Source organism: Trifolium pratense, linkage group LG3 (assembly GCF_020283565.1).
Source record: "Trifolium pratense cultivar HEN17-A07 linkage group LG3, ARS_RC_1.1, whole genome shotgun sequence".
Lineage (NCBI taxonomy): Eukaryota > Viridiplantae > Streptophyta > Magnoliopsida > Fabales > Fabaceae > Trifolium > Trifolium pratense.
The window spans coordinates 47535663-47562401 of record NC_060061.1 but is presented as its reverse complement, the minus strand read 5'-3'; the positions used below and the strand labels follow the sequence as shown (position 1 = coordinate 47562401).

Here is a 26739-nt window from a genome sequence, read left to right as displayed (position 1 = left end):
TGATTCGCCACGTTATGTAATTATAACCTTTCCTCTATACCCAAATTCTTTGGAAATTATTTTTAGGTTTTATTATTTTAATTATTTTAAAATCTTTTGTAGTTTTGTTCCACATTTATTCTCTTAAATTGGAAACATTACACTACAATCGTTTCTAACGGGCTTTTCATTTGTATAAACCATCAATAATAAATAAAATAAAAATGAATAAACAAGTCAACAATTATCATCAATTATTGGCATACTAGTACTACCTAAATATTTCGGGTAGAGGAAGTTAAGAAGTCCTCATCAGTGTTCATTATTTCCTATGATCTCTTCCATTTACAATGTTCAACCAAAATGAAGGAGTCCATGTTCCCTCCATTAATGGATATTCTCATTTTTTCTGCTATCAGAGCAAAAGACGATGGTTTTAGTCCGGTCACAACCGCAGCTTCATTGTTGTAAAGCTCATAATTGTACTACTGATTAAGAGTTTTATATTAAATGAGAGATGATTTAAATGTGTTTATAAGTAAGTGTAAATCTTATTTTAAAGTTGAGTTAGAAATAAATCAATATTTTTAAGATAGTATTAAAGTTTGGTTTAAGATTCGTTAGACTATGTAGTTAGTGTGAAAGCCTGGTATAAGATTTGTTGGTGTTATGAATCAGAGTGGATTCTAACTTTCTAAGCCGAGGGGTTGGTCTTGTAACTCTTGTTGAATCGAGTACTTATAAATAATATAAAATTACTTATTATTTATGTAAAAAAATTACTTATTATTATTATTATTTTATATTATATAATATTAATGCTATTTAATATTTATATACTATATATCCATCACTTCTCAAAAATGAACCCTCTCCTCTTTTTTTTTCTCTTATATTTTATCAATTTGTACATCTCAACTCTTTAACCAATTATTCTTAAATTTCAATGGTATTCCCTTCTTATATTTTAATTGTTTAAATTTTCAAATTATTTTCTCATGTTTTGTTCCACATAAAAGGACGCCAATTCATAAATTCTTACATTTTATATATATTCCTAAACGACGGTTAGAAGATTCAAGATTATGATTTATTGCTTCAAAAAAAAAGAAGATTATGATTTATTTTATAATTATGTTTATCTTTGTTGGAGAACCCGTGTGACAACACACAAAATGAATTCTCCACAACAAATTATTTTTTTTCGCCGAGTAAAAGATCAAATCTCTAACAATTAATAAAAAAAAAATACTCCTACAAAATAATTTATTTAAGCAGACCGCTTTAAATGATTGACTGGCCGGTTTTATCCGGTTTATAAAGTCTTCCCCCGGTTTACGGCTTTTTGTCTTGTTTTTTAGTGCAGAGAGCGGGAGAAAGAAAAAATACACACACCTTTTCTCTCTCACTTTTCAATTTCTCTCTTTTTCCCTCACACACAAAACCTCTCTCCCTATCTTCATTTCCATATATTCAAATTCAAAAAACCAAATAATAATAATAAATAAATACTAGTAATAATAAATAATAAATATAATAATTAGAAAAGAAACGTTACCTGACTTGAGTCTGACCTACCTGAACTTGGTCATCAGTCTTCCTTCAATGTCATCATCCGCTTCTTGTTAGTTAGGTTTCATTTTCCGATCTAACCATCATCATGGGTTGCCTCTTCACTTGTTTCAGAATCCGCGACGGCGATAACAACAACAAACGCCACCACCGTAAAACCACCGCCACTTCCACCACCACCACCACCGCCGCCGCCGCCGTGCCTTCTCGTCACAACAAACGCAATGTATGTTACTAACTTACGATCAATCGTAACTCTTTCTTTTTCGTTTTGTGTTTTTATTTTCTTGATGTAGTTTTTTATTTCAAGGTTTATTACATGATTATGAAATGTTGGACGATTTACTGAAATTTCGGAGAATTTTAGTGGAGAGGTTTTGAAATGTTAATCGTTGAAATTTTAGGTTATTTTGGTTGAGTTTGAATTTTCCGTTTGCGATGATGATGATGATGAATTTGTTGATGGCAGGTTCTGATTTTTTAAATTTTTTAGGATTTTTTTTTGGTAGGAAAAAAAATAATAAAATCGAATGGTTGAAATGATGACAGCTTAATTCGGCTGCATTTTAATTCTTTTTTGTATCTTTGAGATTATGAATTTGTTGATTGCTGGTTCTGGTTTTTGAAATTTTAAGATTTTTTTGTTGCAAAAATATGGAATGGTTTAAATGATAGCTTAGTTCGGCTGCATTTTTATTTTTCATCTTCTTTCTCTTTGAGATGATGAATTTGTTGATTGCTGGTTCTGGATTTTGAAATTTTAGGATTTTTTTGTTAGCAAAAATATCAAATGGTTGAAATGATAGCTTAGTTCGGCTGCATTTTAACCTTTTTTTTCCCCTCTTTGAGATTATGAATTTTTTAATTGCTGGTTATGGTTTTTGAAATTTTTGTAGCAAAAATATGGAATAGTTGAAATAATAGCTCAATTCCGCTGCAGTTAACTTTTCGTTGTGTTGCTCTGAGTGATGAATTTGTTGATTGCATAGGTTTTGGTTTTTGAAATTTTAGGATTTTATTATTGCAAACATATCGAACGTTTAAATGATAGCTTAATTCGGCTGCATTTTAGTTTTTTTTTTTCTTCTCTCTACGAGATGACAAATTTGATGATTGCAGGTTCTGGGTTTTGAAATTTTAGGTTTTGAATGGTTCTAATGGTCATTGAACTTTGCTGATTCTATGTGTTTTCTGTGTAATTAGTAAATTTTGTTTTCCAATGCGAGTGATATGATTTTGCTCTTTGTAAAGCAGGATGATGTGCAGTCTCGAAATCAGTTGTCTACCTTGTTTCTATCAGAAGGTAAATTTTATTTTGCTATCATTATTTTTCTTATGAGTTGTTTTAGTGTGTGTCAATTTTAATGTTACATTACATATGTGGCTTTCTTGTTATGATGCACGATATTAGTCTTTCGGGGTCCAGTGTATTTTTTCTGACTCTCGGTGAATGTACTAATTTTGTGCTTTAAATTTTGAAAAGAGGGAGAAGACAATGTGCGCCATAATGGGAGGAATCTTGATGAAGGATCTCAGAGAGATAACATGGAGCTTAAAGATGAGGTATGTTTCTATTGTTTTTTGTATTATTGCAACTGTTTGTTGTGTGATTATTCTTACATGATTAGCTGTTTGTAGGTTTTGTTTTTAGTTTGTGATGTGTATTTTGCGATTTTGTTCCTGATATAAGAAATCATGAGTGAAAATTAATATGTTTGATTTTTCTATTGAGAACTCTACTTGATAGTAATGGACTTCATGATACTGGTTGGATATGCATCATTGTGATTTTAATTGAACTTCTTCCAATTTTATAGATGAAATAAAATAAAATAAATGAAGGATTAATTAAGTCATTTGCCATTAATACAGATACCATTGAATTTTAAAAAGCATTCTAAAAAGATTTGAGACTAACCAGAATTGGGAGCTGAAGCTGGCTTTCTTTTACATTGTTTTTCCTATAGTATATGTAAAGAAGCATGCTAAGATTCCCAATGCCACAGTATTGAATTGAAAAGAATCTATAATTTCTGTTTAAGTGAAGCGAGGTTTAAACAATGTTCCTGATTATGTTTATGGTAGGAAATAACAGTCTTACTTGTTTAGTGGTCTGAAACATGTTAATAATTCAGTTCGTAGAGGAACCATCGTTAGCATACCACTTACCATGGATTTAAGAAAGCACTCTCACTACATAACACTGCATCAATTTCAAGATTCATATATTTTTTTTTTGGTTATGCACAATTTCAAGATTCTGACAGTATCATACTTTACATAACACTGCATCTATTGGTCAGACATATACACCCTTAACTTCACTGCAATCTCTTTCTATTATTACAGTTCTGTTTGTATGTTTGTAGTTTTGAACGATTTCATTTTGTTATAAAAATCAACCTTTTCAATGATAAATTAACAAATATTCGTGTGTTTAAGTCGCTGGCTCAGTCTCAGTTGCATGCCTTGGATTACATTTGTAATGAAGTTCGAAATTTTCTGTTTGTCCATGGTGCATTTCTGACAATGACGTCATATATTATCCACGAACCATGCATCTATTTCTATATCATTTAATTTTGAGCATCTGCATGTCCTGGCACAAAAATCTTTTTTAAATCTCAGAAACTCAAATATCTAAAATAGCTAATGTCTTGTTGGTTGAAGGAAATGAGTCGTGATAGGATATTTTTTCAAATTTGTTTTTGAAACTGTACAAAATAAATTTTGTATCACGAGTCAAGTGTGTTTTCATTATTTACATATAAACTTCTTCAAAAACACCTCTGTATGTCATTTCTGTATTCTGTTTACTTTGTTGATTCTTACTTTATATGGGTACATATTTATTTATGCTTTGTATTATTTAAGTTCATTCACATGATTTGGTGAACATTTTGCAGGCAAAGTTTCTAAAAGCTTGTGGTACCATAGCAGGTACCCCTGGTGAAATTCGTAAAGCAACGGAGAAACTAAAAGTGTCACCTTCTTCTAATAAAGATCCGGGTCCTCCAGAGTTTCGTTCTTGGCTTCTTGATACATCTACTCAGAATGTTCCAATTGACGTCCAACCATTCAATCCACCAACTCCCAAAAAACATTGTGAAGAATGGGAAAAAGGAACAGATTGTTCGGATCACACACCTAGCAGGTTATTAATCTCTTCAGTTAATTTGTTTATTGAATAGTGTTGAACGGACAGGTAGAAATAACTATGCAATCAATTTAGGTGGATGTTTTGTTATTTACTCTTAGCACTATGGGAACACCACCATATTAAGAAAGGCTTCAGGCTTCTGCTAATGACTATCAAAGAACCTTAGAAAATGTGTTCCTCTTTAAAATGGGTGCTTACCTTTTGGATTTTTTTAGGGCATGACTTACGGGGTTTTCTCTGAATGTGCTCATTTATTTAGATCATATTAAATATAACCTTTTCAAAAGTTAATTTCTTTTTTATATACAGCTGTATCTCCAATGCACACAATAATACTCAATGGGAATATCATGACTCTGCGGAAGGAAGTGGCCAAGGAAGCTATCATCCTACCGATGGGAGTGAAATGAGTAGGGGTAGGAACAAGTCAGTGCGTTTTGACTGTGATACTGATGTTTCTTCCTGTGAGTCATCGGCTTATAGTGGATGGCATATGAAGAGATCAGAGTCACCAAATCCCACCCCAATGAAGATATCTGAAGTGATGCAAACTCCTGGGACTGTTTACCCTGCTAATTTAAAAGACTTGCCAAATGGTAAGCTAGTTAAATCCCAGTTTGTGTATCCAAATAGCAGCCTAAGTGAGGATGTCTCTAAGAGCATGATACTTGAGGAAGATGATTCTGTGCAAGATTCAAGGAAGCTGAGCGAATCAACTGAGCAGTCTCAAAATGCAACTTCGACACCAGATAAAAATGAAGCTATCATGGAAGAAAGCTTGTCTTCTTGGTTGAAGCCTGCATCTGTGATATTGGAGGAGAGAAGAAAGAAAATGGAGATGGGTTATTATCAGGTCCGCAAAACTCCTGCTGACAGGCCCATCATTGGGATGGTTGCTGCACACTGGAATGAAGAGGAAAATTCTGATGTTCCTCCCAAGTGGTGGGATGGCAATGGCATACCAAATTCAACCAACAAATACAAAGAAGTACGACATATAGTAACTGTTTTCTATGTGAAAATGCTAGAAGTCTAGATTTTATACCTAATTAGTGCTGATTGTTTTCAGGATCAGAAAGTGAGCTGGCATGCTACGCCGTTTGAAGAAAGGTTGGAGAAGGCATTATCTGAGGATACTGTCATCACTCGAAGGTATGGCTATATAAGCACTGCTTTTTGCTTGTGAGCTCTCTTTGTGTTTCTGATTTGTTATTTGTTTCACAGGAAGGATATATGCGGAAAACCAATTGCTTTTGATGAGAATGAAGAAAGTGATACTGCACTGTCTCAGTTGAAACCTTCAACTCATACACAGTCCGTGGTATCATTTTGATATCTATAATTGTCCTTATCACTCTGTGGTATAAGAGATATATATTTCGTGTTTAAGTCCCAATGCAGTGCTGAATGGTTGGAACAAGCACATTACATTATTCAAATTTTGTGATAATTAAATTGCCCACTTGTATTGTACATAATTGTCGAGGATTGTTGGGTTAAATATTGGCCATTGGGAGATCGGTCATTATTAGTTGAAAAATTTGAAGTTGTTCAATGTTGAGAATTTAGATGAACTTAATATTGGTTAGGATTTTTTTTATATAATTATGTTATTGGTTTGAAATTTCCACCGGATTTTGCCGATAACAAGTCTTTGTCGGAAAACTTGGAGAACCATCTTTAGTGGAGTCTTTTCTTTTGATTATATATATATATATATATATATATATATATATATATATATATATATATATATATATATTTTCTATCCATAAAACTTGAGCACAAGACTTTGTTATAGAGATCCGAGTTTAATTTCACTCAGACCAATGTAATGTTGGGTTTTTGTCGAGTTTGGATGCATAAATTTTGATTAAATCAGTTGTAAGTTGTAACAAGCTGAAAATTGAGTTAGTCATTGGGCGATAAATTGATGAGGAATGTTGTGATTAATATTAGGCATTGGGCAATTGGTTTTTATCGGTTGAAAATTTTGAAGTTGTCTTTTTTTTAGTCGAGTAATTTAGTGGTTAAACTTGCAAACTATAAATGTAAAGAAAATGTGAAAATTTTAAAAATATTCGATATTGAACAAATTGTTTTTATAAATTTATGAACCAATTTCGATCAGGAGCTTGTGAAGCTTGAATATATAGATAAGCTTCCAGCTTTAACGATCTGAAAATAAACATCGTTAGTGTAAAAAAAAAGATCTGAAAATAAACATCGTTGAATGTTGTGTGTTAGAGATCTCGAACCTTTTTTTTTTTTTGACCGATAGAACAATAAAATTTTGTAGCCTGCCAAATGTATTTTCTTTTGTAATTATTTATTTATGAAAAATAAATATACATTCAATTCAATCCATTGGAAATTAAAATATTTAAATTGTTTTATAAGTTGTTCAAAAAATTGTTTTATAAATAATTTTTTTTATTTAGATTCTATTTTTAAATGGAGAAAGTACAAGTATATAAAATAAAAAGGGGGTTAACGAGGGGGTAAAAAAAATGGAAAAGAACGAATATAAAAAGGGGGTAACTAACGAAGGTAGTGAAGAATTAGGGTAGCGAGAAAGTGGCAGTGAGCGAGGTGGAGAAGAAAACGCTTGAAGCTGGAAGGAAAAAGGAACTAACATGTGGATACTAATTCAATTCTGAATCTAAAGGGGTTAATCATTCATCCCATCATGATGTTCTTTTTCATAATAGTTTTCAATCTGAATCATGTTCCTCTCCTTCTTGCTCGCACTCTCTTCTCTCTCTCTTTCAATTCGCAATTACCCTATCAGCCTAATGATGATGATTATCTGAAGGTTCTAAATTTCGTTATTTTTTATTTTAAAAGATGTTTTCTTGTTGACTTGAAATAAACCTTTCAGATTTTAGATCTTTGGTACTATTTGATTTTGATTATATTGTTTTTGTAATTAGAGAGTGGAGAATTGAAACAAAGGATAAGGCAATAGTGATGTTTGCTGAATGTTTATATAGATCTTTGTATGGATTTTCAACTTTCAATTTTTCTGATTGAAAATGGGGTCAGGGATGTGGAATTTTTAGCTGCATTACTGGGGAAGTAGACGAAGAACTATTTTTCAATGGTGACTTACTTTTTGATAAAATAATAATACTGGCCCTAAAATAAATAAATTTTGTTCATGAATTAAACTTGATCTAAGTGAGTTTAAATTCAGTTTGCGTGCAATCAACAATTAAAAAAAAAAATAATAATTCGACGTGGGATTTTAAACGAGAATTCTAGCTTTGCTTGTGGCAAGGAGGAAACTCTCTCACATTTGTTTTTTGAATGTGACTTTTTTGGGGCTGTTTTGTATAATGTGGCAAGTCGGCTGGGCTTCTCTGTTGTCCTTCTCGTGAAGCGCCATTGCAGGTGCTCTTAAATTTGGTGGAGTGTTGTCTATATGGTGTCAAGAATGTCCTTTATTTGATTTCGGCGACATGTTGTGGGTTCATTTGGAAGGACGGTAACAATCGTGTTTTTATGGTAAGGGTTTGTCTAAGGATCACCTAGTGGGGAGCATTAAAATGATCTCTTGGTGGTGGCTTAAAACCAAGAAGAAAGATTTTAGTTTTGAATGTAATTAGTGGTGGTCGAATCTGGTTGTTTGTCTAGGTATATTAGCTGGCTTACCGTGCGTGATGCGAAAGGATGATATTGTCTGGGGGGATTTCTATCTTCTATGCGAAAGGATTTTATTATTTTTAGCTTCTTCAAAAAATAAAAAATAATAAAAAGTCACTAATATTTTGAAATATTATTCTAAATCACCAAATTTCAATCTAATAACCACCAATGTTTTAACCGGGTGAATAAGTGAGATCGTTCACCTAACCGTGAACAATGCAATCCTAATCAAATACTGTACTGTTAACACTTAATACTCGTATATGTACTTTATTTACTCATACACTTTATTAGGGTGGTCGCATCTATTCTAATCTACTTTATTAGGGCAATATACTATTATATTTTTGATTAAATATTAGGGCAATTACCTAACCTCCATTATTTGGTTCCTACTTTATGGGTTCACTTTTGGACTATCCTTGTTTTGCTGAGCGGGTGACTTATTGGTATTATTCATAAGTTTATTAGGGAAGTTTATTACGTGGTTTATGAAAAAACAACTTACGAAAATATAATTTTTGTTGCTAAGAAGAACTTGCGAATTAGTCTAAAAATTTATTTATATAAATTATTTTACTTAAGCTCGAAAATAAGTCAATTTTCATCTCCTTTTATAATATGTACATTAAAACTAGAATTTAAAATTAACAATGGATTTGAAAATCGATTTAGAATCTTAAAATAAATGGTAAAAAAAAAATTCGATCTATGAGTCTTGCCTAAGGGTGTGTAAGTGTGTTTAGTTGGATGAGAAAAAGGGGAAGAAAGCAAAACACGGAAATCGAGGAGTGAATTTGGACTAAACTTTATTTCACGTTCATTCATCGATTTCTAAATTTTACTTCGACCCCCCTTTCCTTCCACACAACCAAACACACCACACAGAGAAAATTCAATCGAAAGAAAAGAACATGTGTCCTACAAATTTACCAGCATAGATTAATCACCACTAAATGATATTAGCAAATTAGAAACTAAACAATCAACTGAAACTTAACATATGAACTAGTGTGTCCCCTATATGCATTTGTCAAGGACTTTGAAGACCTTACAATCTTAAAAAGGAAAAAAACTTATTAACATGCCATAAAATATTGGTATAATGTCATAAAATATAGTCAAATAAGCTCTTCCAAACACCTTATAGCATAATCATTTGTAATTTATTTTTTTGATCAAAATCATAATCATTTGTAATTGAAAATGACCAAACACCAAATTTTATTACTGAAATCATGTTTGACAAAAACATACATATATTTGAACCTTCCTACAACACAATGACTAGAACAAATAAAACAGGAAATCCAACACAAGTTCAGTACATTGCAGCAGGCTCCATTTTATTCTTAAGCAAGTAACAAAAACCACAAGAAAGTAGAAACTCTCCTAAACCAAATCTCTTATTTAGGGTGTTTGGAACATTGATCACAAATAAAACCATTAGACAGGGTACTTATATTGTTCTAGAACCTTCTTCCAAGATGGTCTGCTACTAATATCATCCCACCAAGCACTCACATGTTTCCTTTCTCTAACCAAATTTCCTCTCCCGGTTTGGTTCACTAAATAGTGACCGAATGCGAGATGGCTAAGATCAGCAAGACTGAAGAAATCTCCAGCTAAGTATTTGGTCTTTGATAGTCTTTCCTCATAAATGTCCAACACTTTCTTGAGCTTTTCATCACTCTCTTCAATCACTTTTTGGTCTGAGGGAGCACCCTTTAATGGCGCAAACAGAACTTGGATGACTAAGTTGTAGATTGCAGGGTGAAAGCTATGTGCTTCTACTTCAAGCCATTGTTCCACAAGACCTCTTTCTTCTATTGTCTTTCCTAACAGATCAGTTCCTTGGTTCTTGTACTTTTCGGCATAGTATCTGATTATTGCTCGAGATTCTGAAAAATTTGTTTGAAATTAGTCTATTAGTATGAATAGATTATTCCACCTTAACAAATGAAATTATACATGGGATCAGAAACATTTTTTTTTAAGATAAAGATCTATTAAATTGAGTTAATTATAATTTATAACTCTATGAACCTCTAAAAAACCAATGTAGCACTGACACACGACACATGGGGTTACATTCAATCGCTTCAATTTTATAAAATTATATACGGTGTCTATGTGTACTTATCACTGATAAGTTATCAGTGTAATGTCGGGTGTCCTTGCATGTGCTTCGTATATAGCTTAAAACACATGAATCAAAATCAGGTCGAGGTAAACATACAGTGCCAATATGAACAATTTTAACATCAAAATTAAATTCAACATTAATAAAAAAAAAAAAAATAGGCTACATGCATGCAAACATTTGTAACAAATTAGTCCTTTTAAGTTTTTTAAATACTAAATTGGTAGTTGAAGTTTGTAATAGATTAAGATCTTTTTATGTTAAACTTTGAATTTGGATCAAGATGTTAATTTTTTAGGTAAATGCATCGGGGATCTTTAAGTTTAACGTTTGTAACAGATTACTCGTCTAAAACTAAAAGGATAACCATCTAATCTGTTATGAATGTTAAACTCAAAACCCCTATGCATTTAGCTAAAAAATAACATCTTGATCCAAACTCAAAGTTTAACATAAAGAGATCTACAAAGTGAGGGAAAATTAAGTTATACAGTAAATTAAAATCAGTAAATCATCAATCTTTAACTACATAGCACAAACAAAAAAAAAAAGCAGAAATAGTAAAGGGGGTAAAGTGGCTAACCATAGAGAGTATAATCACCATCTTGAACAAGAGGAACTTCTCCAAAAGGCTGAAAATTTAAGAGAAATAGGTATAATTATACATGCAAGACAAATTGTTTTAATAAAATTCAGAAACCCAGTGAAGTAAATTGAACCTGAAGTTTGAGGAAATCAGGTTGTTTATGCTCTCCCTTGAAGAGGTCAATATCAACAGCTTCAAACTCAATTTCCTTCTCAAACAGACACACTAACACCCTTTTTGGGGAACCATAGGCTGGACCATACACTTTCACTACCATGTTTATGTTTGTTTATCTTGTTTTTGTGAGTAGAATGAGTTTAGTTGTTTCTCAATTTCTTGTACTTTATAATGGAGGTAAAAGTTAGGTTCCAATGATGATGTCATTGTCATTATCATGATAATTGGATTCTATGTACTGTACTGTGTCCATTTGTCAAAAAATATTGGTCGCATTTCTGAAAATTCCATAATAAATAAATGATGAAAAATGTTATTTGAACACAAAATCATACATCAAATACAATTTGATATCTCTTCATTTTTTATTCTTTCTTTTTCTTTTATTATTATAAGGTTTTAAATATAAATGAGAAGTGTGACATTATATGAATTTAAATATTTTTACTACACTTTAAAATACTTAAAAAATTTAGTAATGAGAGATATGAAAAGAATAGAAAAATAGAAGATCTTAATTCACCAAATATCTACGGTGAAATTTGAAGAGAGCCATAAGTTGAAATCATAATTAAAGTCATGCTTACGGGTCTTCAACCACCACTAAGAAACAATTTTCACGTTCTTTACCAATGCTTCAACAATAATACTTCATATGGGTAAACAACCTGTTATTTCTTTTTTTCCAATGATACCAACAACAAGCTAACTATAACACTTGAAATCCAATCTGCATCTCTTTACCAACGGGAAAAATATTGCAAAACTGTGATAATGATCGATCACAACATTCAGTAAAAGACCAAAAATACCTAGCTAGTCTAAAATTTTAATCCAAAGAAACGAAGACATATCAAAACCAACTACCAAGTGATCAATAGTTTCGATGACTCCACACCCTCATAAACACAACACCGAATCTTCAAGATGCATCCCACGACGGGTCAGATTGTCTTTCGGAAGAAATCTGTTATAGAGAAGTCTCCATGCAATGCAAAGAGGGACTTTTAGCATAACGACTTTATTCCAAATAGTGTCCTTGTGTGCTTTCATCATGACTGAAATCAGATGCGTTAATAGATGATATGCACTTTTAACTTAGTACCCACTGGAAGGATCAAGATGCACATCTATTTAACCAAAATGTCAACATGCAAAAACAAATTTTTCGAAAGCAACACAACACTCCACAACCAAATCATCCTCCCACGCAAAGAGATGTCTAAGCCATCTCCACCCATTACCCCCAGCATTCGGTCCAATCTCTCCTATACATATCAGCCACCGTGATATTATTATCGATAGCCAACTCAAAAAATCTATTAAAATGAATATGCAAAGAGTTGCCCTCCAACCACATATCCTTTCAAAATCGGGCCCCTTAATGTTATTCTCAAACCATCTCCTAATACTCAAACTAAACCCATCTCTAACATCAGACGAGTCTTTCCACCACAAGGAAGCTTGTCTCCCCCCTCCCGTATATTCTACCATCTATCATCCCATATTTAACCACCAACACCTTAAACCACAACCCCTTTTTATCCAGCAACAACCTCCAACTCAATTTTCTAAAAGAGATAAATTAAATTTTTTAATCCTACGCACGCCCAAACTACCCTCATCTCTGTCAACACAAACTTTATCCCAATTTACCGAAATTCTCTAAATCTAGCGTTGTTGATAAAAGCAGCAGCAACTTATTATCCTTGTACATTGTTCTGTTTTTTGTATTTGCATTTTCTATTTTGTCCTCTCTTTTTTTGTGTATTTTTTTTTTTGTTAAAATGGAGCCAGAGAAGATCGAACCTAGGACTTATTGCATACTATCCAAACCCCTCACCATTAAGACCAAACCTAGTGGCTTTGTGTATTTTGTTCTTCTCTTTTGTGTGTTTTATTTTCTCTTACTTTTATCTTATGTTAATTGATTTGGAGATTGAATTTCTTATGAAAAAGCCACTAAATTTGATCTAGTGGTGAGAAGTTTGGGTAATACATTATAAGTTCTGGATTTAATCCCTAGGTTTGTAAACAAAAAAAAGAGTAAAAGATGAAATATATTTAGAAGACTTTTAATATGTCTTTAAATGTTTTAAATTCTCAAGATTTTATTTTTGAATGAATTGAATTGATTTTGACTCATTAAATGACTGTTTTGGAATTTTATGCTTTTTTTTTTTTTTTTGGTTTAAGAAGCCCCTATATAAGAAGCAACAACTCAGAGATGCCTTAGAACCATATCTTTGAAATTGTGGTTTCAATAAATTACAATGGTAGTGAAGGTGTATGGCCCAGACTATGCTTGCCCTAAACGGGTGATAGTGTGTCTCATTGAGAAAGAGATCGAGTTTGAAACAGTTCATGTTGATGGCTTTAAGGGAGAGCACAAGGAGGCTGAATACCTCAAGCTGCAGGTTCTTTTTCTTTGTTTTTCAATAATAATTTATTCTTAATAATAATTTTAGTTTCGTTTGTGTTTTATTTATTCGGATTGGGTTTGCTCATTGAATTAAAATAAAGGGTAAAATATGTTTTTAGTCCCTACTTTTATATTGAATTTTGATTTTCGTCCTTATACTTTAAAATCACTCATTTTAGTTTTAGTCATCAATTAATTTGTAGTTTTGGTTTTAGTCCTAATTGTTAAGTCAACTAATAGTTGACTAACGGAAATCCATGTGGCGTTGTCACGTTGGATTTTGTTGACACGTGGCATCCTATGTGGATTGTCACGTCAAATTTTTTTTTTTTAAAAAAAAATTTAAAACAAACATTGCTTATTTTTTTCTAAAAAAAATAGATTTAATAATAAAAAATTAAAACAAAAGAATCATAACCCCTTTCTATTATCGCTCTCTTCCATCGTTCTTTCTCACTTGTTCGTTCGCACCTTTTCTCTTCCATCGATTTTTATTATTGGCAAAAAATATAATTATTTATTTTTTATAAAAAATAATTATTTATTTTTATTAAAAAAATTATTTAATTTTTTTATAAAAAATTTAAAAAATGAAGTGGCAGTCCACGTTGGATGCCACGTGTCAATGAAATCCAACGTGTCGACGCCACGTGGACTTCCATTAGTCAACTGTTAGTTAACTTAGCATTTGAGACTAAAACCAAAACTGAATATTAACTGATGACTAAAAATAGTGATTTTAAAGTATAGGCACAAAAACCAAAACTCAATATAAAAGTAGGGATTGAAAACATATTTTACCCTAAAATAAAATATTACGGAGAATACATTATTATTGAGAGCTTCTCAATTTTTTAAAAACTAACTCCATCCAAAAGTATTCGTTCAAGTGGAATAAAAATCTTATTTTTAGGCACACCCTTTTGATGTTATTTTTTCCATTTAGATGAATACTTTTGATTGGAGTTTGTTTTCAAGAAACATACGGGAGATGAAGCTCTTATTATTTTCTATCTAAAAAATGTAAAATGGATCTCGACTTTTTCAAAATAGAGAATTATGTTTAGCGCAAAAGAATGACATGAATGTGGAAAAAATCAAAATTAACGCAGCATGAAATAGCAAAGTTCTTCAAGATAAGGGTAACCCTTAGACAAGCTATACTAGCTATTCGTCAATTCTTACAAATGCGGAAAAAGAGGATCCCTATTCTATATAGTTAGAAAACCACGCGATCACATGATTTGAACCGTCTGATTAAGATTATACAACCCATATTTTGGCTTTAAAAAAAAAAAAAAATCCAAAATGCAAATTCAACAATATAATTGTATGGCAACATATAATGTATTTTACAGAAAAGCAGTCCTTCGGGTAGTATTAACAATTGAAATTGGATCTTTCTTTAAAAAAAAGTTACCTTATTGTTTTCAATCCTTTACTTTGTTTGGATTTGAGAGATTTGTGACCTTTATTTGCTCTTGTTTTAGCTTTTGCTACTTTTTTGTATTTTGACTTTAGCTCAGCGTCTTGATTGTGCACACTTTAAACTAATTTAGATTTTAGAGTGGTGTTTTTAATATATAGTTCTTTGGTTGATTCAATTTAGAGTGCTAATTTAGAGTTCTTTTGTATTTTGTTCATGTATAATAAAATCAATGGTTGTTTCATATGCAGCCCTTTGGATTACTCCCTGTTATTCAAGATGGTGATTATATTCTTTATGGTTAGCCCCTTCACTAGTATCTTTATAGTTAGCCTTTAAATCTTTATAGTGCATTGGTGATTGTTGCATTTAGATCGGACAATTCACAAAAATATCCGATATTGATCGAACAGTCATCAATGTGCTGATTATGTGAATTAAGAGTATCCCACCATAGGAAATATTGATCTAATTTTGATCTATGTCCTTATAATTTTACAGAATCTAGGGCAATCCTAAGATACTATGCTGAAAAGTACAAAAACCAAGGAACTGATTTACTTGGAAAGACAATTGAAGAAAGGGGTCTTGTGGAGCAATGGCTAGAAGTTGAAGCACATAACTTCAACCCACCAGTCTACAACCTAGTCATGAATATCTTGGTTTACCCCTTAGTTGGCCTTCCATCTGACCCAAAAGTGATTGAAGAGAGTAAAGAAAAGGTTGGAAAGGTTTTGGACATTTATGAGGAGAGGCTATCAAAAACTAAGTACTTGGCTGGTGATTTCTTTAGCCTTGCTGACCTTAGTCATCTCCCATTTGGACATTATTTATTGAATTCAATGGGACTAGAGAATATTGTAAGGGAAAGGAAGCATGTTAGTGCTTGGTGGGATGATATTAGTAATAGGCCATCTTGGAAGAAGGTTCTTGAACTTTATAAGTTCCCTATGTGATTTGTTGGTTTGTGGAAGTGACTTTGTTTTTTTTCTTTCTTTTGAATACAATAATGTTCCCCTATCTTCAAGGGCATGTAGTATGTTTGAAACTTTGCAATAATACTTTGATGCTAAAGTTAGCATTTATCTATTAGTATTTTAAGCTATCATTAGGAAAATGATACTTTGATGCTAAAGTTAACATTTATCTATTATTAGCATTATCTATCTATGAGTGTTTGGGCTATTATTAGGAAACATACAGTACAGGGAATAAGTATATCAATCTTTCACTACAAGAAAATTGCCATCTTGTATCAGTGATGAAATGTATTATGTAGCTAAATTTTGCACACATACGTTTTAAGGGATGAATCAATAGTAGGATTGGTCTAAGAGTAAGACTATTAAAGCTCTAATTTTTATCTAGTCTAGGACAAAAGGACTCATAGTAAAATTTATTTTAGACTTCACTTATAGTTATAAATTATTGGATCGTCCCTGATCAACATAAGTATGAGTACAAAATCCTACCGATGTACTGGCATTTTTGCTATTGATTATTTAAAACTTCTTCAAAACTGGCTCGCTCAAACACTAGAACCAACATACACACTCGCTAACTCAACTAAAGTTCAATCGCTTGAACGAAAGCTCCCACGGTAAAAGATTTCAATTGACAGAGCAAAAACTTGCATTGTTAAATATAGTACAATCTCTTGCACCAAATCACAAACTGTTGACAAATTAAATATCTTGAGGGATAGAGGTAGAGGAGGATCCACAGCTCTCACAACAAGGGTGGCCAATGTGGTTGTGCAATATTACTTCAACTTTTCCTTATTACCTAAAAGTTAAAAGTTAAAACTATGTCACCTTCACCATTTTCTTTATCAATAGAACTAGAACCTCAAAAAAACAGATAAAACCATTAACTTAGATTATTTAATCCCATTTCCATAAAACCATTACGACCAATTAGAAAGAATTCAATAAAAAACCACACAAGGAAGTGTTTAATGATAATGGGCCTCTTGAAAAGGAAGTGGAATGGGCTTGTAGTGATGGAAAATAAGAAGAAATAAAAAGTTCCGATGCCGGGAATCGAACCCGGGTCTCCTGGGTGAAAGCCAGATATCCTAACCGCTGGACGACATCGGATTGTTGTTTATTAGTTGCACACCAACATTTATATTACTACTAAACTTAATATCTTTGTTTTTTATTTACAAATTATTTGACTTGTACATTCTTAGAAAAAATATGTTTTACTCCTTAAATAATGACGTAAGATATTTTTTATCGTCACATTAATACAAAACCTCCATTTCAATGTGAATTGTAAAATGTGTTAACACTTTTAGACGTGTAAACTTGGGCACCCTTAGTATTTTTGAGCTACATTTTTCCATCATCATTATCTAATAAAGTCACAAGTACATTTGATTTTTTTTCTCTTCCTCCAGTTGTGAGATAGGCTCACAAATTATGACCAACGACCAGATTCCAAAGTTCCACAGAAGAAAAAAAAGATGAAATATGCTTTAGAAATCCATTTTTTTCACTTGACATTTTTTAGTTGCAGCCTAAGTTGGTGGGTGGCACTTTAAAGCCAAAATAACAAAAGAGCATCCTACTAGCTAGTCATAAATGTTATCTAATTTCAACTCAATTTTATCTCTTAATTTTCATGTGATCATTCAATATACAATATAGTATATGAAAATAATAATATTTAAATTAGTCCATAATATTTTTAGACAAGACTCAACTCAATTCTTGGCTCATTGTAAGTATAATTAATTTATCCTTTGTATGAAAATGTCAATGATTAATTTAATATTTTTTTGTGAGAGATTAATCTTAACCGTAAAAAAATTATGAGTGAAATATCAAATATCCTCCTTAAATTTCCAAATTTTATGAGAATATTTAACAAATTTTGAAATTTCAAAAGGTATTTGATATTTCACTCGGGATTAAATTGAGTCTTTACAGTCTTGTATAAATAAATAACTCTGACTTGAGTTGTGTCAAAAAAGAAAAACTCTATAAGTACTAATTTATTTGGAAAAAAAATTGTGCACTTTTGATTTTCAAAACAATATTAATTACTTGTTTTCAATTTTACCCTCTAATTCTACTTTCATCACTTTGAGTCATTATATTTCACTGTGCATTTACGTAATAGTGATTACACTAATAAATGTTCAAAGACAGTTTAGTGAAAATATCACTCTCATTCATTATTAAACTTTGGTTTTCTCTATCTAATTAAGCTTCACATAAATTGAGGATAGGTGTCCTATGCCGACATGACACAAATTAAATTCAGCCATATATATCCAAGTCAAACATTAATAATTTTTGGATAATGTTAACATGTGCCCTTAATGCACATGTTAAGGAAGCAAAAATGGAAATTATTAAATGCTAACTTGTGTATTTTTACTTTTGAAGCATTAAATTTCTTGTATCATTAAATGTTGATTTTCTATATTGAGATATCTTAACATGTGCCATGAGGGCACATGTTAACAAGACCCATAATTTTTTACCAAAAAATAATTTTGATTACTTTAATTTTCAAATAATTATATTTTAGGTTACTACTTTTACTTAATTATATTTTAGGTTACGCATATTCTTATCACTTACTAAAATACATTTTTCACAAATCCTATTCATTTTTTTTTCTTACGAATTCATCTTTTCTTTCTCCGTAAGATCAATTATTTTCGTCGGCGCTTCTTAATAGAAAAATACAAGAGAATAAAAAATAAAATCAATGTTACCTAGATGAACCGATTCTGGAACAAACGTAGTCAAAACAAAATTCTAAAAGACAATTGTGAAGAGGAAAATGATGGAGAAGTGATTCCGGAGCCTAAGAAAGCGGCGATCTTCAAGATCACAAGTGAAGCAATGACGACGACAAGCGAAGCGCCTGCAAAAAATTTGATCTTACGGAAAAAGAAAAAATGAATCCGTAAGAAAAGATGAATATGATTTGTGAAAAATGTTTTTTAGTAAATGATAAGAATATTGTGACCTAAAATATAATTAATGAAAAGTAGTAACCTAAAATATAATTATTTAAAAATTAAAGTAGTCAAAATTACTTTTTGGTATAAAATTATTAATGTTTGACTTGGACACATATGACTGAATTTAATTGGTGTCATTTCATAGAGTATATATCCTCAATTTTTGTGAGGGCAGAGAGAAGTAGTCACCTTAATTTTTTTTAATCTCTATGTAATTATGAAATAGATCATTCATTCTAAGACGGAGAAATATATGCTAAGTTATATAATTTATTTTGATCCTCAGTTTTTTTTTAGTTTAGTCATTTTTTTCATTTGAATTTGTCACATAACATGGGCATCACGTTTTAGTGATTAGACGCAAGAAGAAAAAGAAGGACTCATAGCAAACAAATTATGAGACTCAACAAATTATTTAAGTAGTGGAATTCAATAATTCATGCATTGTGGAAATTTTATGAAACCTTAGTCAGTGAGGAATTTATTTTCCATACGGCAAAGTCTTAAAATTTGTGACATGGGTCTGATTCATACATTCCAATGAAGGAGGAAACCAAGAGGAAAATACCCTTTAAGAGGAACAAAAAATTATTATATATTCCCATTAAATATTGCATTGCATTATACACACCTTGAAATTAATGACCTTAAAGAATTTTTAATAAAATAACCTCGTTTTTTGGTTTTTCTCATTTGTTCTTGATATGAGTCACCTCTTTTTTTTATAATTTTTTTTATTCCTTTATTAACCATTTTATCTTCATTTATCTTACTTGAATTTTCAATCTTTCTCTTTTAAGATTTTGCTTGTGAATCTTCTCTTGTTGTAGATTTTTGTTCTTCTTGGATTTTGTCAACTTTAGACAAATTTTGCAAGTTTATACAAGTAGTTATTTTTCATTGGTTCCATAAGAGATAATTCATTTATCACTATGGTTTTGAAAGTTTCTTTCCTTCTAGTTCTCATTGTGTTACATTTCTTCACTTTAAAAGCTATTTCTAAGAATCACAATGTTGAGCCTAAAAAATCATTGACTGATTTTGCAGTTAGAGACTTAACAAGAATTCAAACTTTGCATAAAAGGGTCATTGAAAAGAAGAGCCAAAACTTCATTTCAAGGCTACAAAATACAAAGGAAGAATCAAACAAGTCCTATAAGCTGCCGGTGGTTTCTCCGGCTACACCACCGGAATATTTTACCGGCAACTATTCAAGTCAGCTTGTGGCAACTTTGGAGTCAGGAGTCAGTTTTGGTTCCGGTGAGTATTTCATCGATGTGTTCATCGGTACACCATCAAAACATTTTTCTCTAATACTCGATACCGGTAGTGATCTTAACTGGATTCAATGTGTTCCTTGTTATGTTTGTTTTGATCAAAATGGACCATATTATGATCCAAAAGATTCTAGTTCTTTCAACAATATAAGTTGTCATGATCCGCGATGTCAATTCGTGACATCGCCTGATCCTCCTCAGCCTTCTTGCAAGGCTGAGGAGAATCAAACTTGTCCGTATTTTTATTGGTATGGTGATAGCTCAAACACAACCGGCGATTTTGCACTTGAAACATTCACAGTAAATCTTACAAAGCCTAATGGTAAAACCGAACTCAAAATCGTCGAAAATGTTATGTTTGGTTGTGGTCATTGGAATAGAGGACTATTTCACGGCGCAGCCGGATTATTAGGATTAGGAAGAGGACCATTATCATTTGCTTCACAGCTACAAAATCTCTATGGTCATTCATTTTCCTATTGTTTTGTGGATAGAAATAGTAATTCAAGTGTTAGTAGCAAATTGATATTTGGTGAAAACAAAGAGCTTCTTAGAAACCATAATTTGAATTTCACTTCTTTTGTTGGTGGAAAAGAGAACACATTTTACTATGTTGAGATAAAATCTATTATGGTTGGTGGTGAGGTTTTAAACATACCTCAAGAAACATGGAATTTGTCATCAGAAGGTGTTGGTGGTACAATAATTGATTCTGGTACAACTTTAACTTATTTTGCTGAACCAGCTTATGAGATTATTAAGGAAGCATTTATGAAGAAAATTAAGGGTTATGCAATTGTTGAAAGTTTTTTACCATTAAAGCCTTGTTATAATGTTAGTGGAATTGAAGAAATGGAATTGCCTGAATTTGGAATCTTGTTTTCAGATGGAGCTGTTTGGGATTTTCCAGTTGAGAATTATTTTATTCAGATTGAATCTGATGATGTGGTTTGTTTGGCTATTTTAGGGACTCCTAAATCTGCTCTTTCAATAATTGGAAATTATCAACAACAAAATTTTCATATTTTGTATGATGTTAAGAAATCTAGACTTGGTTATGCTCCAATGAAGTGTTCTCAAGTTTAATTGACATCTTTCTTTTTTGGTTTGTGCTCCTTCCGTTTGTAGTGACCATCGTCAAGACCATTCGGTCATGGTTCATCCACCATGCGTATGTTCCTGTCTCCTTAGAAATCAAGGACACAGTAGTAGGATCCTATAAAATAGTTTGTTTTGTTTAAGATATTAGTAAATGATGTATACAGAACAGATAAATTATGTAGAACTAGCTAGGATCAATGCAAACTAAAGGTTTCATTGTTTTGTGATGAATTAATTTGCTTCAATTTTGAATTCATTGCCTCTTTCAATTCTACATGGTATTGTTGTTTATGACCATCTTTGTGTTTATTTATTCTCAAAATGAAATCATGTAACCAATCGTTAGTTGGTTAAGTGGTGATTGATGCTGAACTTGGTAGGGAGGACCGCAGTTCGATCCCCGTAACTGCGATCGGGAGGGGGCTGGAACCACTTGATGCCAGAAGTGACCCCCCGAACCAGATTAAACTGATGGTGAAAAAAAAAATGAAATCATGTATGATAGTGTTAACAATATATATGTACAAAATATCAGATCACATAACAATAGTGATTTATTCAAATTTCTCATGCAATTATGTTCATTGAAAACTTACACACATAAAGTAGAAAAATCTGAATTCAAATCTCCGTCATAGTTTCCAACTTAACAATTTCAGTATTTCTTACAATTAAATTAGGATCGTATCTTCAAATTTGAAATCAAAGACACTATAGTATTCAACTTTTTTGTGGACCATCTCTCTATTACACTTTATATTTTTAAAACTCTTCATTTTTCTTGAATAAATAGTCAAATGGAATATGGTTGTTTACTCTAGCTGACATTAATACGTTACTCAATGGTTTATAAGTTAGGTATGCCATATAATATATTATAAGTATTATATAAAAAATATTAATATCTGCTTGCAGACAATGGCTAAGTCAACTCTATTGTTAGACTTAGGTGTCTTGAATTTACATTTTCCAACATTCCTCTATTGTCAATTTGTCATTGATAAATTAATAAGAGATAATGACAGGAATCTAAAACAGCAACACATTCCTTTCATCAAACTGTACTAAATAAATAATATCTTTCTCATTTTCTTTAGAGACATTTTCTCCTTGTTTGAATGATTCTTAGGTACTGCTCAATAAATAATTACTCCATCATATAGTTTGATGTGAACTTCAATTTAGATTTTAGATTACTATATAACAGTAATCAAGTATTTTGATCTCACTGGGTAAAGTAAGCTGCATAACATGGATTAAACAAAGGTTATAATCTCTATCATAAATAAGTCATATATCTAGTTAGAGTGTTAGACTACCGACCCTCTCTATAAATCATAATTCAGCAACCTTTTCAGCGCTCGTTAAATAATTCATATGATATTGATACGAAGTTTCCACCGTCATTAATAATGACTAATTTTTATTGGGAAATCTGTGGGGCACATAAGATGGGTTCTTCCCTCTCAACCGAATTTTCAGTATACATACGTATGAGTCAGGAATCGAACTCTTGACTCTTACCACTTAAATTAATTCATCGTTGGTAGTGGAACTCATATTTTAACCAATATAAAATAGGCTGTGTTGAAAAATATTAGAAAGTGGATTGCTAGTATTATTCTTTATAATCATGGATGTTGTATTTTTTTTTTAAAAAAAAGAATGGCTTTTACGGCAGTGAATGTTGGTTCAATTAGTCAAGATTGGATCATACACTGCAAGAGCGTGAGTTCAACTTTTACTATTGACATGAGAAAGAGAAATTCTTATTTAGTGAATAATTTGCAAGTACTTCTATAAGCACTCTTAAAGCTTGAGATCTACCCTACACGTGAGTCTTTGAGCTCAATTCATCTAAATTATTTTATAAAAAATGAAGGAAAATGCTAAAGATTGTTCTTACTTTTTAGGACACTCCCTAAGGAAACTAATATATATTTTTAAAAGTGGAACTAATTCATATATTCGTCAATGATAAAAAAAAGTGGTGTATTCAATTTTTTGAAAGTCAAATAATTATATTTTTCAATGAAGTTCCTCCATGACACTGATTAAGGAAATCAAAGTAAATAAGTTTTGTATTGAAAACATTTATTATATTTCAAAAAAATATATAATACACAAGTTTTAAGATTTTTTTACCATATTTTGTTCCTTGACTAGTGCCCAATGTGAGAATGATTTCAATCCACACTTGGCTTTTATTAAGGGTGTGTTTGGTTTTAGGAAATGAAAGATGGAAGAAAGAAAAACACATAAACTAATGAATAAAATTTAGACAAGAATTTAGTCTAAGTTTATTCTTTGAATTTGATTTGTGTGTTTTTCTTTCTTCCTCATTTCTTTTCCTCAAACCAAATACACTTGCGAATTCGGATACATGGCCACTTCTCGATAGGTTGAAATTAATCCACATATTTCAACTATAATAATAAATGAAGCCTTCAAAAAGACTGTTACTATTAATTGTTGTTTATTCCTTACACTCTTCAAATCTTATGAAAAATTCATTTTGATTTGAAAATCGAGATTGTGTGTGACATGCAAGTGTACGTAATTCTTTATTAGTCATCTATACATACACTTGTTGTACATTTCATTTGTCTTGTGTTTCGTAAGGGAATAACATTCTTTGACTAATAAACACTAACATATGTATAGTTTTCTCGGCCAAAACAAAAGGATTATGGTTCATCACGCACGCACCTATGGGTAAGCAAATGTAGTACTGTATATTCAACTTTCATGACACGTTTCACCATGAGTTGAGTGAGTCACTACCAGTTACTTAATTAGACTAATACTTCATCCGGTCACTATTTTATAAATAAAAAATCATTTTTTAGCTTTATTGAAAAATTAATGTATCTGACTTATATCATGAATCAGATACGTTAGTTTTTCAATTAAAATAAAAAATAATCTTTTGTTTATAATAGTGACGGGAAGAAGTAGTTTCATAATACTAGTGTAAAGTTATATGTACTATAGGTCTAACTTCTTTTATTGTGGGGATATGCATAATGCATCTGATGTGATGCAGCACTATACAAAATGCAACATAGATATAGATGCAGCACTAAACAAAATGAGCAGAATATTTTTTGCATTGGAGCACGTCTACGTGATGAGCAAGGAAATTTCATGAAACCATTTGCAAAAAGATTTGAAGGACAACCAAACATCTCTGAAGCTGAAGCTATTGGCTTGTTGGAAGTTTTGAAGTGGCTAAATAATGTGCATACAAACCATATGTATTTGGAAACAAGATTGTATGCAAGTAATGAATTACCTTATAAAATAAGTGCCATGATAGTAGTGAATTTGGTACTATGATCGACACATGTCGTAGTTTACTTTTATCTTTTGAACACTATAAGGTCAGTTATGTAAGAAGACAAGCTAATCGAATATCCTATGATTTAGTTCATGCGGCTCGTTTTAATGCTAGTCACCAAGTATTTGATTATTGTCCACCTTGTATTAAAGCTACTAACATGAATGAAATGCGCTAAGTTTGCCTTGTAAAAAAAAGAAGGTGTGCTATCCCATGTAATGAGTGACTAAATCCAAAAAAAACTTTGTTTTTAGTTTCATGCTATAATGAAGGGGAGCTTTAGCAAAACTATATCTACAGGTAAAATATCGCAAAATTTTGAGTGTTGGTGGAAATTTTCAATTTTTGGTCGAAATTCTTTAGTTTTAAAGGTGTTATGGAATGAGAGATGGCATCCATTTTTTTTAGGTTTAAATCAGTTTTGGTCCCTCTAAATTTTACAATTGCTTAATTTTGGCCCCCCATATTTCAATTGCTTGATTTTAACCCCCTAAATTTCACAATTGCTCGATTTAGTCCTCCAAATTTCAATTGCTCAATTTTGCCCCCCAAATTAACCCCTTTTGCATTTGCTAGCCCCTGTTGAATTTCTTGACTAAAAATTGGTTACGTGGCATTTTAAAAAAATTTAAAATATGTTTTAATTATAAAATAATGATATTTGCTTTTATAAAATGTATTAATTTTTTAAAAAAAGGTTTAATAATTATTTTTTATTTTAAAAAAGTTTACAAAGTTTTTAAAAAATAGTTCAGAATTTTTTTTTTTACTTTTTTATATAACAAAATTATTTTATAAACTACATATAATAAAAATATATATAATTTAGTTTTTAAAAAAACAAATTTTATTTTTAAAATGCCACATAACCAATTTTTAATCAAAAAATTCAACGGGAGGCTACCAAATGCAAAAATCGGGTAAACTTGGGGGCCAAAATCGAGCAATTGAAACTTGCAGGGCTAAAATCGAGCAATTGTAAAACTTAGGGGGTTAAAATCAAATAATTGAAACATGATGGGCCAAAATCAAGCAATTATGAAACTTGGGGACTAAAACTGCATTTAAGTTTTTAGCCCCCCACCCCCACAAAGACAACCTTGATCTTACGAAAATCGATGTCTCGATTGCAATTTCTAACAATAGGCGAGCTGAAACCCGTCAAAGAGAATTTAATTTTGAATATTGACCAAAATAATCATTGACTAGACTTTGTTCACATTTCTACCAAAATCACCTAGTCTAACTAGGGTAACATAGACAAGGCGCTGGCTAGCATGCACAAGGCTCCTAGGTCTCCCACCATGCACAAGGCTCATTATGCATTGGATTAAAAGTAATACATGATATTATGGTGTACTGTCAGCACTATATTATTATTTTTTTAATTATTTTTTTAATTTTCTTTTTATCAGCATTTTTTTTTTTACTTTTTAGTTTTCGGGGCAAGAGTTTTTATGAGACTGTTTGGTAAGACCAATAAACAAACTAATTTATAAAAGTAATAAGGGAAAATAACATATCAGTCAAAAAAAGAACTAATTTTACCACGACAAAAATAATAGCTGAGTCTTTATTAAAATAAAATCACTTTGTTCGGTAAAAATAACGAATGACTGATAAGCTAGCTGATAACTTATAGCTGATAGGTAATGACAGATAACTTATAGTTGATAAGATAAATGGAGTGTTTATAAACAAATATAATAAATGTGTTTACATTTATCATATAATAATTTTTTTATCCATATAATATAATAAACATTTTGAGATGCATGAGAGGGACGATGTAAATTGCATTTTCTTCAAATTGTCGATCTGATCAAAAGTAAAACGTTTGCCTGTACCAAAAAAAAAAGTTCACCAAAAAACCTATCAAAAAAAATTATTTGCCAAATAAAATATAACGTTTCGTAAAAAAAA

At 31.3% G+C, this 26739-nt stretch overlaps 4 protein-coding genes and 1 non-coding gene across 6 annotated transcripts; 3 read left to right on the top strand and 2 right to left on the bottom strand.

Annotated features, from left to right (window-relative positions):
• Nucleotides 1–1400: 1400 nt before the first annotated feature.
• Nucleotides 1401–6266, top strand: LOC123917256 (protein JASON). 2 transcript variants are annotated; one of them, XM_045968926.1, is made up of 7 exons: nt 1401–1777; nt 2803–2854; nt 3035–3114; nt 4458–4705; nt 5021–5699; nt 5781–5863; nt 5936–6266. In XM_045968926.1, exons 1-7 carry the CDS (start codon nt 1640–1642, stop codon nt 6042–6044), a joined length of 1389 nt encoding a protein of 462 aa, XP_045824882.1. In that variant the 5' UTR covers nt 1401–1639; the 3' UTR covers nt 6045–6266. The 2 variants fall into 2 exon arrangements, with proteins under 2 accessions (XP_045824882.1, XP_045824883.1); XM_045968927.1 differs by having other exon boundaries at nt 1402–1777; nt 2806–2854.
• A 3293-nt stretch (nt 6267–9559) lies between these two features.
• Nucleotides 9560–11423, bottom strand: LOC123917255 (glutathione S-transferase F9-like). Its single transcript, XM_045968925.1, has 3 exons — nt 11222–11423; nt 11086–11134; nt 9560–10260 (listed from the first exon to the last, which is right to left on the bottom strand). The coding sequence occupies exons 1-3, from the start codon at nt 11363–11365 to the stop codon at nt 9806–9808; spliced, it is 648 nt and encodes a 215-aa protein (XP_045824881.1). The 5' UTR covers nt 11366–11423; the 3' UTR covers nt 9560–9805.
• Nucleotides 11424–13466: 2043 nt separating this feature from the next.
• Nucleotides 13467–16208, top strand: LOC123917253 (glutathione S-transferase F9-like). Its single transcript, XM_045968924.1, has 3 exons — nt 13467–13682; nt 15365–15413; nt 15615–16208. Exons 1-3 carry the CDS (start codon nt 13539–13541, stop codon nt 16067–16069), a joined length of 648 nt encoding a protein of 215 aa, XP_045824880.1. The 5' UTR covers nt 13467–13538; the 3' UTR covers nt 16070–16208.
• Nucleotides 16209–17140: 932 nt separating this feature from the next.
• Nucleotides 17141–17212, bottom strand: TRNAE-UUC. Its single transcript has one exon. It is a non-coding gene; the product is annotated as a tRNA-Glu (tRNA).
• Nucleotides 17213–19545: 2333 nt separating this feature from the next.
• LOC123917252 (aspartic proteinase nepenthesin-2-like) lies at nt 19546–21809 on the top strand. The gene has a single exon (XM_045968923.1). It carries the CDS (start codon nt 20031–20033, stop codon nt 21459–21461), a length of 1431 nt encoding a protein of 476 aa, XP_045824879.1. The 5' UTR covers nt 19546–20030; the 3' UTR covers nt 21462–21809.
• The last annotated feature ends 4930 nt before the right edge of the window (nt 21810–26739 follow it).

Bases quoted from the DNA above. Each gene is read 5' to 3' on its own strand.
- LOC123917256 (XM_045968926.1), top strand. From the start codon at position 1,640: ATGGGTTGCCTCTTCACTTGTTTCAGAATCCGCGACGGCGATAACAAC. The intron at 1,778-2,802 runs GTATGTTACTAA...CTCTTTGTAAAG, and splicing joins CTCGTCACAACAAACGCAAT to CAGGATGATGTGCAGTCTCG. The intron at 4,706-5,020 runs GTTATTAATCTC...TTTTATATACAG, and splicing joins TCGGATCACACACCTAGCAG to CTGTATCTCCAATGCACACA.
- LOC123917255 (XM_045968925.1), bottom strand. From the start codon at position 11,365: ATGGTAGTGAAAGTGTATGGTCCAGCCTATGGTTCCCCAAAAAGGGTG. The intron at 11,135-11,221 runs GTTCAATTTACT...TTAAATTTTCAG, and splicing joins CTGATTTCCTCAAACTTCAG to CCTTTTGGAGAAGTTCCTCT. The intron at 10,261-11,085 runs GTTAGCCACTTT...CAAATTTTTCAG, and splicing joins TGGTGATTATACTCTCTATG to AATCTCGAGCAATAATCAGA.
- LOC123917253 (XM_045968924.1), top strand. From the start codon at position 13,539: ATGGTAGTGAAGGTGTATGGCCCAGACTATGCTTGCCCTAAACGGGTG. The intron at 13,683-15,364 runs GTTCTTTTTCTT...TTTCATATGCAG, and splicing joins CTGAATACCTCAAGCTGCAG to CCCTTTGGATTACTCCCTGT. The intron at 15,414-15,614 runs GTTAGCCCCTTC...ATAATTTTACAG, and splicing joins TGGTGATTATATTCTTTATG to AATCTAGGGCAATCCTAAGA.
- LOC123917252 (XM_045968923.1), top strand. From the start codon at position 20,031: ATGGTTTTGAAAGTTTCTTTCCTTCTAGTTCTCATTGTGTTACATTTC.